The 13,225-nt window shown below is 39.0% G+C and overlaps 1 protein-coding gene across 3 annotated transcripts in view; it reads left to right on the top strand.

Moving 5' to 3' along the window:
* The first annotated feature begins 4,419 nt into the window (after positions 1-4,419).
* The window catches only part of myo7ab (myosin VIIAb), a 37,895-nt gene continuing 29,089 nt past the window's right edge, over positions 4,420-13,225 (top strand). For all 3 annotated transcript variants that reach the window (XM_037119167.1, XM_037119166.1, XM_037119165.1), the window contains exons 1-8: positions 4,420-4,437; positions 7,471-7,584; positions 8,715-8,867; positions 11,274-11,458; positions 11,930-12,051; positions 12,233-12,375; positions 12,808-12,921; positions 13,058-13,211. In XM_037119167.1, the coding sequence (XP_036975062.1) occupies positions 4,420-4,437; positions 7,471-7,584; positions 8,715-8,867; positions 11,274-11,458; positions 11,930-12,051; positions 12,233-12,375; positions 12,808-12,921; positions 13,058-13,211 (1,003 nt within the window). The remainder of the gene's footprint in view (positions 4,438-7,470; positions 7,585-8,714; positions 8,868-11,273; positions 11,459-11,929; positions 12,052-12,232; positions 12,376-12,807; positions 12,922-13,057; positions 13,212-13,225) is intronic.

Raw genomic sequence — 13,225 nt, 5'->3', positions numbered from 1 at the left:
TTTATTCTATTTTTATTATTCTTGCTTATTTTTATTTTTATTATTATTATTTTTCTAAGACTTTTGAATGGGGGCACCTTTCCCCTTGGGGATCAATTAAGTATTTCTGATTCTGATTCTGTCAGCCGGGCTACAGTTTTCAGCCTTCATGCTAAGCTGATGTGACCAGTGTGATGTGGTTTCTGCCTAAATGAACCTCCTGGAGGTGGTCAGGTTTGTGGTAACAGCTGGTTTATTTCATATCTGCATTTTATAACAAAGAGTGTAGAATCAACATCTCTGGCGGACCAACACTGGAAAGACAACATCACATTCATACATTCACAACCAAATAAAACCGGCTTAGCCACGTGCTTTTCCAGTTGGTCAACGCTAACAGACAAGTCACCTTACGAGAAAATCCTCTGTAGATCCCCCAGGATCCTTTGCTGTTAGTATCAATGTACCTAAAAAAATCTCACCTTTTGGAGCCAGAAGTGACCATATTTGGATGAGAGGATGGAGCTGGGGAGCGTTGTCTTTGATGAATTGTACCCTGCTTCATCATATATTTTTCTCTAAATGGAACCATAGAATACAGAATAAACATTGTGCGGATTGTAGAAGATTTGAAACTAGAGATTGAGACTATAAACTAATTAGAAAGCTGTTTGTGGGGTCTTTTTTTTAATAAGCATATATACGATCGGACCTCTTTTTGCAACCAGTGGAGTCGCCCCCTGCTTGTCATTAGAAAGAGTGCAAGTTCATTTAACTCTCTGCAAAGCCAGCATTTGCGTAGTCATCAAATATATTGAAGAGAATGTGAATCGTTTGTTCACTGAACTTTTTAGTACTGTTTGGTAAAATGCTTTGTTTTATTTCTCGGAAGAAGTTGTAATAAGAGACAGATATTTAATTAAATTATTATCAATGGTGAGGTTAAACTGGTCTATGAGGAGTTGGGGGAAAAACAGCTCTATTGTCACAAGTCTGAAATGTCTAATATTTGTTAAGGAAAAAACTGACACGTCATTAGACTTTAAGAAGCGCAACTGAAACTGAAATCACTCAAAACAGCAACATGAGAATGCAGCTACATTTAAAGTCAGAACAATTTATCTCCAAACAGTTTTCATTGTTATTTGATATATAAGATAAAAGTGGAACAAAATATTGGTCTCACAAGTAACTACTACCGATAGCTGTGAAGTTTAAAGTTCTACTGTATATGTGCCTCTAAAGTCACGTAAGTATAAAATTGCATCAGACTCACATGGCAATTCTTTATTACAGTGCGGATATCTCAAAATGAACCAGATGCATCAATAGTGTGGACGTTGTAAAGTAAAGATTGACTTCTGTGCTGTTTCCTTGCAGAGACTGAACCGCTGAACTCATGGACGATGTGGAAACATTTAAGTTTGTTGGTGGACGATGAAAGTTTCATGCTCCTCTGTGCCTCTGAATCCCTGCCATGTGAGTCACAACTCATACACATACTGTACATTTGCCTGTTAGCATTAAAGGCCAAATACACACACACACACACACACACACACACACAGATTAGCAGTCAAGGCATTAGCAAGATTGCTTTTAGCCATTGGATGAAAACCTCTGAGAAGGTTGAGTTGGGGTCTCGTGAGCTGAGATGACGGAGAGTCAAGGTTTTGAGTTTTGAGTTCAAGAGTTGAACTGCTTTGGGTTCAGCACTTGAGGAGATGTCTTTGTTGTTATAAACTTTTAATGCCAACCAATAGAATTATTTACAATAATAATTAAACAGTCAAAGATCAGTGACATAAAGAGAGTTATAGAGATACCTGTGCAGCGACTTTCTTTGAAAAACTGAAAGATGGTGTAGCATCTTAAGTGCAATTGTAACTTTTATTTGGAGTCTAATGAACAATAGAATCACCAAATATGAGCTGATTATAAAACCAAGAAACCAATAGAATGACCAATGTAGCATTTCACACTTAGCAAGTGGCACTTTATGAGCACATCAGGGTCTCTCAGCCTGTTCTGGCATATAATCTTGTTTTTAGCCCCGTTAGCTGAAATGGTGGTCAGTCCATCACTTTGGTCCAGACTAAAATATCTCAACATATTTTGGATGGATTAATATAACATTTTGTACAGACATTCATGTTGCCCAGAGGATGTATCCCTCTTACTTTGGTGGCCCTCACTTTACTTCCAGAGCCACCAATAAGTAAAGGTTTTCATGTTATCAAGTGAAATATCTTAACATCTACAAACTGATTAGCACCAAATGCTGTACTGACTAAAAGAATTGACGATACATCACGCCAACGGATGGATAAGCATGGAGTTTTTTATAAAGACTAAACATGACAGCAGAAGATTTGGTTTTTGACCTAAAACCTGTAAAATTTTATTCAACTCAGCCTCAACAGTGTTTTTTTGTGGCCAAAACCAAATCTAAACAACATTTATCTCATGACTCATTTTATATAGAGCAGGCGTAGGAATAGTGCTGATAGATAATCTGGTTGAAAATCATTTTTAAAATCATCATGCTTTTTATCTTTCACAGTGCATTTTTGTTTATAAGTTGTCAGCTACAAGTGCAGCTTTTGCACACCTACAAAATATAGACCAAGGGCCGACAAACAATTTCCTCACAAGAATTAATACTGTATTCTGATTCTGATTCTGATTCAAAGTCACTTCCCCTGCAATAGAGTTTAATGACAAAGTTTCGGTACTCAGACCTTCAGCAGGTTATTTTACAAGACGATGGTGGAGACGATCTTAAGTAGGGTTATAGACTCGTGTGGGTTTTAAGTTGTGAATGGGTCTGTGGATACAGTCCGACTGTAAATGTAATTACAGATCTATAGGTCTGTGTTTGAGACAGTTGCCAGATTAGCACCCTGTAGTTCTGGATAAGAAGCTCTGTCTTGTCATTAGCTATTGTGACTTGCTGCGTGCAGTGTGGAAACGTTGTGCGTCTGCAGTGGTGCTCCCCAAAAGGTTTCCTTCCCGTTCTTATTCAATTAATCTGTAGATTATTTGAATATGTATGTTTTGTTGTAAATAAAGATTCCTTTGGTTTTCAGTGGGGAACATCCAACTAAATGTTAATCTGCTTATCACACTGCTAATGGATCATTAATACACTTAGCCCTTCCCCCATTTACATGGGTATCTTCATTCAGCAGTCATAACTGCAACAACTACGGCCCGTACTTAAAAGATGGGATTAGCACCAGGAATCCAAGTAAGCCTTTAACTGCCATCACCCGACCCTTTAACCCCTCATTCCCCCCGCCTTTTCCCTCACTGGTGTCTCAACGTCCGGCTGAACCACATGGCTCATTGTCTCAGCACCCTGCTATGTTGTGATGTGCGTCATGAACTTGAATCAGTGTGTGTTTCTTTGGGAGGAAATTGGCCAGCTGTTCATTTCAGGCTCATATAGACAGCAAACACATACACGTGTTATTGATGGATTACTGTCTCCCCTGCCATGCATTCACTCAATCAGTCATTGTGTATAGATGTATGTATTTAGGTCAGTGTTTTGGTCTCCTGGGTCCTATTTGCATTTTGCACAGGACTAGTGTCACCTGGGGACCTTTAGTAGTTGGTAATAATTATGGAGGACATATGTGATCTTAATGTTGCCATGCCCTTAATTTGTGAAGTAAAAATTCCACCGCATGTAACAATAATAAAAATAATGACCATAACAAGAATAAACTCTATTCCTATAACACCTTTAGATACAGAGCTTACAACACAGGAAACTCTGGAAAACAATATAACAGAATAAACACTGTAACAGTCGAGTCAAACAAGGAATCCTAGTCAGAGTAAATGTAAATGATGTATGAGTTCCTTTGGTAGTACTAGTCAGAGGGCAGCTGTTTTAACAAAAAATCTCTAAAAGCCCACTGAACATCACCTGGTCAGTGCCACACGACAGACAGTAAAGGTTAGCAAATAGCTTTTGGACATTTGGAGTATTTGGAGGTTAAATATCCAGATATTTTCCTCTTGAGGTGGTGGAGACCAAAAATGGAGCTTGAAGAAGACTAGAAACAAAAGTCGACGTTTCAACTATTGTCGCTCCGTCTCTGCCGGATGTGTTCTAGGCAGCTGTTCACCAGCATTTTTTACAGAAACTCAGTCAAATGTTGTGCTGCTGCTCCATTGTCCCAAAATTAATACTGTAAATGCATCTTTAAGTTCAGTTAGAAAAAATATTGAACTATGTGTCATACACTGTTTATTCCAAGAAACAAGTAGATTTCAGATTTTTGTTGGATTAAATTTGAATATATATTTATGTGTACTTTATTTTGTAAAAGCTTTTTGGTCTTTCAGTTGAATGTCTTTGATTTTTCTCCTCTGCAGAGGCCACACATGGTGACTTCTGATGTCCTGGTATCGACCTGAGGCTGAACCATGGTCATTCTGCAGCAGGTAGGTCACGCCGGGTATCAGTAGCTGCTCTCATTTTAGACTTATTTTCCTCTCATCTCAGTCTTTGGATATCTACAGTCTACACATCTTTTTCATAATCAAATGTTTGCTGCTTCCCTCAGTAACTGCTGCGTCTGATTTCTCGGCAACTGCGGGGTTTGTGGGCTGGAACGACAATTGTTGCGGGCAGATTCTGTCAACTGTAGCAAGCTAACAAACTGAACTGAGAGGGTTTAAAATGTCTACTGCCTACTTTTGATTTTTTCATCTGAATCGTTTAAATCCTGGAGCTTGATGGTTGTATACTATACATGATATCATGCTAAAAGGTGAGTATAAGGCTTTATGTCTCTGGCTTACCCTCACCAGCTGGTGATGGAAACACGGAGCAGCATTGTTTGTGTGTTGCCGGTTAACAACTAGATAGATCCCATTGCCTTAAAGCAGTTTAAAAAATAATGGGTAATTAAAAAATGGTGATTGTTCTAACATGAACCTTGGGTGATTTGGCTGCTAACTGTCAAAAAAACAAACAAAAAAAAACACTTGGACAAGCAACACACAGGTTAGATTTATACTTGAGTGTTTGTGTTTGTTAAGAAATGCTTCACTTTAACAAGAGAAAATAGTTTAAGGATGAGTTTGCCCTGATGTGTAACCTTACAAAAAACAGATTACGACAAACTGCTTACTCATATAGCAGCATCTCCCTTCCACTCAGTGATGTTCGAGTCCTGAACAGATGTTCTTTTTTTTTTTTTTTTTTACTTCAGCTAAATAGCTGGACATGCTAACATACCTCAGGAGTCCCCCCCATGTGCCGCTCGATTTTAAACATTGTAAGAGATTCTTAACGGAGAATCCATTGAGCTACTGTGGAGACAATCAATGTCTAAAGTCAAGAAATCTGTGATTTTAATGTAATGACCCAGATGAGCTTAAGTTCAACATTAAATGTCTCGAAAAATTATTGCTTGAAACATAAAACTTTTTTAATGTGATAGATTATTAATGAGCTTCGGACCCTGGAATCTGGAATTATAGTATTGTGTTTTAGGTTTTCAGTCAGGTGATACCACCCTCCAAACTCTTCAGTATATTTCTGACGAAATGTGTAGACTTACAGAACTGTTGCTAAGCTGCTACTGAACAATCACTGTTTCAGGCTGGGGTCAGTGAACGGTCAAATCCATTTTCGTTATCGTGTTACAGACTGTTCATTCCCTCTCACGCACCGCTTTAGATTAGTTTTACAGTCAACATCCATTCACATACTGACACTGGCTTTATGTCTGCCTGTTTCCAGGGTGTCTGAGGATTGAAGGGCAGAAAGTTTCGCTTTTCTTTTCCTTTTGCAGGTTCACCTCTCTTTTCGCTCTTTAAGTGTGACCCTTGTAGGTGACACTGTTCATGAAAAGCCTTCTTAAAACTCAGATAAGAAGAAGGCAATTATAATATCAGTGAAAGATTAGATGGGAGTCGATAGATAAATTAGATTCTTGAAACAGCAATGTCAGATACAGCAAATTAAATTACAATAGATTAATTATAAAGAGAGCAGGGTGTCAGATATAACACTGCAGAGTGTTAAAGGGTTAGTTCACCTGAAAAAAAAACAAGTCATACTTAATGTTCTGACTTTCCTGCAGTGGCCACAATTTATCTACTGATTGTCTCAAGAAGCGGTTTGTAGAAAAATTAAACATATGCAGTACGAGAAGGTGGGAAAATAAAATACATGCACTGTTGCTTCACTTTTCAGCGGCGCTTCAGAGTCCCAGCACACTAAATATAGCAGACGTCGTCTCCTCACACAGTCTGACGTGGTAACTTCATATCGGGCCATCAATAGTTTCTACTCGATAACGAGATCCTGGTGCCGTTCTGTCCCTGGAGTCCTGCGGGGCACGACTCAGAGACGCCGCACTGTTTTAATCTCAGCTCAGAGGCTCGGCTATGAATCTCATTCACCGGGTGACATCTGGATGTCGTTAAATGGAAGCAAAAATAGCAACTTTAAGGTCACAGACCATCGGGGTGAATTCTGAGATGTGTGCTGCAGTGTTTTCTTTGTGATCAGCGTCTAAACAAACAGGAAGTCTGTGGCTGTTTTTAGAAAGTAGCATGTAAGTTACCTCAGGTGATCCCTGACACTTTGTTAGCAACTGTCAGGGGATACAGTAGATGTCTGATGAAGCCAAGGGCATATAAGCCATATAAATCAGAGTCACTGTTGTGTTAACTCTTACAATACAATGTTATTGTGTGGGCCTCATCAGTGTGTGTACCGTAGCACCATTGGCAAACTAATTGTCACTAATAATTAGTTCAGCTGCACCTCACTTAATGAAACCTTTCTCAGTGTTACATACCCAAACAACATGAAGCCCAGAGGTCAGAGGTTACATCATGCTCACACTGGACTGGAGGTGGTTTTTCAGGTTTAAGCCTTTTTTCAGACTTAATCCCCCCCATTCAGAGAGTTGGCAGCGGAAAAAGTGGGCAACTGTGAGTGTGTGATGCAACTGCGATGTTTCCTTTTTATAACGAAACAATAACCAGCACAAAAACAGTCCGATTATAAGAGAGCAAGTGACCTGAGTCTAACACATGCTCACCTCTGGTGCCTGTTAATACATGCTTTTGCTTTTTTTGTGGGTTCGATGGACCTTGTGTGTCAAAAAAAAAATGTCAGTCAAAGCATCAAACAATAAGATAAAAGAGAAAGTGTATGCTAATTAAAAGCCTTCATTTAGGCAGATACATAAGTTTTAAATGGCAAGTTTTAAAGATTTCAGCATCACAGGGACTTGGAATGGAACATTCATTACAACTGGAAGTTGTCTTTGTCCCACAGACACAAAGAAATTACTTCAGAATATTGATATCTTTAACAAATAATGTCCTTAATGTCCTATTATTTTTTATGTTAAATTTGGCCCTGATTACGCTCAGCATTCATTCATCTGCTATGGTCCCTTCCTCGTGGTAAAATCGTCTGTATTTGACCTTGTGCTGTGTTTTTGGATGCAGGGGGACTATGTGTGGCTGGACCTTAAAACGGGCCGAGAGTTTGACGTCCCGGTGGGAGCCGTGGTCAAACTGTGCGACTCTGGACAGATCCAGGTTCTGGATGATGAAGGCAGGGTGAGTGAAGGGCACGACGGGAAGTAGACTGCTGCTGTCTCTGTGTGTGCTGGAAGGGATGTGATGAGTGTTAATTCTTGAATGAGGAAAGAATCAAAGCAGGTAAAATCAATTCAACTTAACACACACATTTTATCTACTCACTTTAACAACTGTTAATCTCATTCTGTGGTTTTATTAGGCTTTATTTATTAAGGCGATTTCTTTAGTGTGAATTAAAAATGGTGTCCTATTTCTTATTGTTTTTGGAAATCAGCCCTCTGAATCAGAAATGATGTCATTGCACCGTCTTATAATAATAGCTGAGGCTGCCCCGATAGCTCACCTGGTGGTCCATGTGTTTCCTGTCACTCTCTAAGCTGCTCTATCAAATGAAGGCTAAAAGCCCCTCCAAAAGATCTGACAAAACAAATGAATAGATAAGGTCTGAGGATTCAGTGCCATGGATAAAAGAAGTCAAATCATCATCTGTCATCTGTGTATCACAAGATGTGTTCGGACTGGTTTCTGAAGGGGAGGCATGCAGCAGAAAAACAGTTCTGTACTTTAGAGGAAACTTCAGTTTTGTACAGATTGTGTCGTCTTTTCTTAGTTATGGCGTGTGGTTTCAGACTCTTGGACACATGTGTACAAGTTGTAAAACAATGAAATCAAACAGTTAAAGAATATAGGTTTGAGCCAAAGACAGTGGTACTGCAACGAGTTGAGCACGAGTGAAGCACTGATGAACGCTGATGTTAGTTCTGATGTTGTGGCCGAGCATGAACTGTAGTCTTTTAACCACAGCCAGTGTGATTTAGCATCTTCTGTCGTCTTCTGGCTCCTCGTCCTGAGGTTTTCTGTGTCTCCTGTCATGTCCTTCAGCATTGTGGGATTATTAACACCATTTCAGGTGTGCTCACGTTTTCACTTTCACACAGAGTGGTTTAGATAATCTGGATGAACAGTTTACCACGTGTCGTAACATCTGACTGCTCGTGTTTCTTTAGCTGTTGGACTTTGGTGAAGAGCTCCCTCATTGCAGTACAACATTATCATAACCAATATAAATAACAGGAAGAAAAAAAAAAGTTCTGATAAACCAGACCAGCATCCCTCATATGGTCTCTGACTTCTTTCCCCTCACACAGGAACACTCGATTTCCCCTCAGAATGCCACCAACATCAAACCCATGCACCCGACCTCCGTCCACGGGGTGGAGGACATGATCCGTCTGGGCGACCTCAACGAAGCCGGCATCCTCCGCAACCTGCTCATCCGCTACAATGAACGCGTCATCTATGTAAGTACCTCCGAGCTCTTATCCGCACGGAGCACACAAATGTTTACAGTCACCTACAGAGCAACATAAAGAGCTTTCTCCTGACTTTACATGGAGGGAGTAACCTGAAGTAAACTGAGTCCACAGCTCAGTTAAGGTCCTATTCAGGTTAATCTGTTTACTTGTACCTTCATTACCCTGCAGTTGAGTTAATTAGTTACTTTAAATAAAGAATGACCTCTCTGCACTCTGGTGAGTACCAGAGGTTTAGTTTTGACAGGGATGGAAATAAAGTTTTTTACATGTGTTTCCAAAAAAAAAAAAAGATTTCTGTATCTCAAAATGTATTGGTTGACTATTTGATTTGCAGAAAATTAATTTGCAAATATTTTGATGATCAAAAAATTAAGTTCTTTAATGAGTGTTGAGTTTTACTTATATTTTCTGGTAAATATTCACCAATTTACTCCTGGCATGGCCAGTGTAAACTGTTGACATTGAGATTAGCTCTGTCCTGAACATTTGTCTACATGTTTACCTTTGGTTTTCAACAGTTCATGTGTGTAACTTTGGTTTAGCACCACAAACAAAACACTGGGAAGGTGCATGCTTTCAAAGATGAACTCATAAAGTAAATGTCCTTGAGCTGTGGACTGTTGGAAAGACAATTTTAATAGTGTGTTTTTGTTTTTTGCTGACATTTTTTGCTAACATTCAAATTTTTTTTTTTATGTGGAACATTTCATGTGACAGCCGCAGAATAAATGTGCTCAAAAATACAAATTGAAAGTACCATACCATACATGACAAACTCATATAAATACAGTGAAATACAATTTAAAAAATAGAATAAAATAAATAAGCTGAGAAGGTGACAGGATTAAAAGGAATGAGATAAAAGTGTTATTCTTATTACTGTTAAAGGGGAATAATGATGATAATGAATTTACTTAATAAGTAAAAAAAATAAATAAAAAGTGCCGCCTGTTTAACCTAATTTAAGTTCTAACGTAAAGCTTGTAAAAGATATGCTTTGATTCTGTTTGATTTGATTCTGTTATTAAAAGAAGACAGATTTGTAGATTAATCTTGAAAATGATTGGCATATTAATCAATGATGAATATTGATTAGTTGCAACACCTCTCATAGATTCAGCTCACGATCATAGTAAAATAACTGGGAGTTTTTGCCACTGCAGGGGTATTTATCATATTGTTTCGTTGCATTTTTGGTTTCAATGTTATTTAATGTTTAAATACGATTTGATTTTTGAAGACTTGAATACATGTCAGAGGTGTAACTTTATATACGATTATATACAAAGAGAAGTGAACTATCACCTGTTTAATGGTGTTGTGATAATAATACCATCCACATTTCTCAGTGACAAAGTCCCTGTGTCTCATACAATGGAGGACGTAAAATCAAAAAAGCAATAACTGACGACAAATTGAACTTTTATGAGAGAGAGCCTCCGGTTCTTTGTTTTCTTTGCTGAATACAGTGTGTGTGTTAAGATTCCAGATGTGAAAGCGATTCAACTTATAAACGTATAACTTTCTTTTCTACGTGAATGGCTACTCTGGTGACTGGGTTTAATCCAGTGCCTGTAAACAGCTTCATCCAACCTAAACTTAGCTGATCTGCGGCACGCTGCTGCTGGTCACACCTGTCTAAGAACTTTATATAAACACCAAGCAGGCTTAAAAAGGTTTACGCTGGATATCGTCTAGTAGTTGGTGCTTAACAGATCAAGTGACCAGAGGGGTCAAGCTCCTAAAAAACTTGAACTTGTGTGTATTTCTTTGAGAGTGCGTCCAAGTTATTTCTATAAAAGTTTTGTTTTCTTTCTCTATAGACAAATTGTGGTGGAAGGGTGAGTATAAGACCAAAACTAAAAAAAATATATATATATTCTAACATGGCTCTGCGTGGCATTTTCAGTTATTATCTTGATTTTAACACGATACAGTGATGGTTTCATTCATGGCTTCCCATATGTCACTGTGCAACCTTTTCTTGCTTTATTAATGGCTGATTTTACTTCTTACTTGTTTACTCAGTAACTTGTTTTTGCTTCAGCTTCTTCAGAAGCTTTTTAAATAGCATCTCGAAACAAATTTGATTTATTATACCCACAAGATTATATCACTATAATGATTTTAGAGAGTTTAAATTTGCTCAAAGAGTTACAGATTTATGTAATCAACTTCCTCGAGTTTACTCCAATCAGTTAAAATGTAAATGACAATTATTAGATTAAAATTGTTTGACCCAAGAAATGAATCAAATAGAAGGCATATGTTGTTAACATAAAGATCATATCTACAGTTATACTGTATGATTTGAAGACATATTTAGATGTTTTGTCTCTAAAAGGCACAGTAGTAAATGTAAATGTTCACTCTGTTTTTGGCCTCCTGCAGACTTACACAGGCTCAATCCTGGTGGCAGTGAATCCCTACCAGCTTCTGCCGATCTACACTCCCGACCAAATCCGCCTCTACACCAATAAGAAGATAGGCGAGTTGCCGCCGCACATATTCGCCATCGCCGACAACTGTTACTTCAACATGCAGCGGAACAACAAGGACCAGTGCTGCATCATCAGGTGCGTGTGATCATGCGGTCAAGACGGGCTCAAAGTGAAGCAGGCACAACATTCATGAATAATGAAGAAGTCACAGGAACCAGAAAATAGTGAAAATTGCTGCAATATTAACGCACTGAAACAGGTAAAATCAAATGGAAGCCCATTTCCACCAGTGAAAAAAATTAGGTGATTAAAACTAAACATTTTGGAAATAAAAGAACAAAGTTATGATATAGAAAGTCACAATTCTCAGATGAAAGGTCAAAGTTCTGATATTAAAAAAAGCAAAATTAGGAAATTAAAAACCTAATTTAGGAGAGTAAAAATCTAAAATCACAAAAAGTGAGATTAAAAGTCAACATTATGGAAGATGTTGTCGTTTCACAGCTCCACAGAAAGAGAACAGAGACCGAGAGAGTGTGTGTGTGTGTGGGCGGGTGTTGTACAAGTGTGTTGTATGTGTGTTTAACAGTCATGTGTGTGTTGCAGCGGTGAGTCTGGAGCTGGGAAGACAGAGAGCACTAAGCTGATCCTGCAGTTCCTCGCAGCCATCAGTGGTCAGCACTCCTGGATCGAGCAGCAGGTCCTGGAGGCCACGCCCATCCTCGAAGGTCAGACAGCTACAGTGTTATTATACAAAATATCGCCTCATATGGACATGCATATCTAGAAAAACATGTTAAATCTAGCTGTTGTGGAGTGTCAGTCACTGTGAACCACCAAGCGTTTTCTTGCTGCCGTCCCTCCTTTTTCGCCCCATCACCTCACTGTACAATTTGTTAATGAATTTAGCCTTCGGCAACGCCAAGACCATCCGCAATGACAACTCCAGTCGCTTTGGGAAGTATATCGACATTCACTTCAACAAGCGAGGAGCCATCGAAGGGGCCAAGATCGAGCAGTACCTGCTGGAGAAGTCTCGTGTGTGTCGACAGGTGAGATCGTAGTTAATGCAGCTCTGTCCCGATCGAACACAACGTGTGGCTCATTGATGAGTTTTTGGCAGCTTTTGGACAAAACTGGATGCCAAGAAGACATTTTGATTTCATCACAAATCCACAGTTTTAGTTTTATTATATTATAATTTATTATTAATGTGTATACAGTTGTCCCCACATATGGATGTTGACAAATACATCAGTAAACCCTTTTATACGTATACAACTACAGCATAGTTTGATTTAAGCCATTTGTAAATACAAATACTACACAGTATGTGTCGGAGATACAGATGCTAATACTTTTATACTACTTTTACATAGAGGTCATTCATTTTCAAGGTATTGATTCTTCTGCTGTTTCTCTTTCTGATGATACTTGAAATCTAAACTTTAATTTCATTTAATTTATTTCTTTCCTTCCTCCAGAATCCAGATGAGAGGAACTACCACATATTTTACTGTATGCTACGAGGGATGGCTCCAGAGATGAAGGCCAAGCTGGGCCTGGGCCTCGCCACAGACTACTCCTACCTCACCATGGTGAGTCTGTCGATGAAAAACGCTCTCAAAATGGCACTAAAACCTGCTGGAACGTCGCATTCCATCACAGACGCACATCTTTTGAACGCCAAGAAAAACAGTGAAGACAAAGATCTCTGTGCGTTTTATCTTGCAGGGGAGCTGTACAGCGTGTGACGGTCGTAACGACCTGAACGATTACTCCAGCATCCTGTCAGCCATGAAGGTGCTCATGTTCACCGAGACTGAGAACTGGGAGATCTCCAAGCTGCTGGCTGCCATCCTGCACATGGGCAACCTGCGCTTCGAGGGTACGATGAACTAG

Source organism: Acanthopagrus latus, chromosome 13 (genome assembly GCF_904848185.1).
Source record: "Acanthopagrus latus isolate v.2019 chromosome 13, fAcaLat1.1, whole genome shotgun sequence".
NCBI classification, from domain to species: Eukaryota; Metazoa; Chordata; class Actinopteri; order Spariformes; family Sparidae; genus Acanthopagrus; species Acanthopagrus latus.
This window is presented reverse-complemented; position numbering and strand designations above follow the sequence as displayed.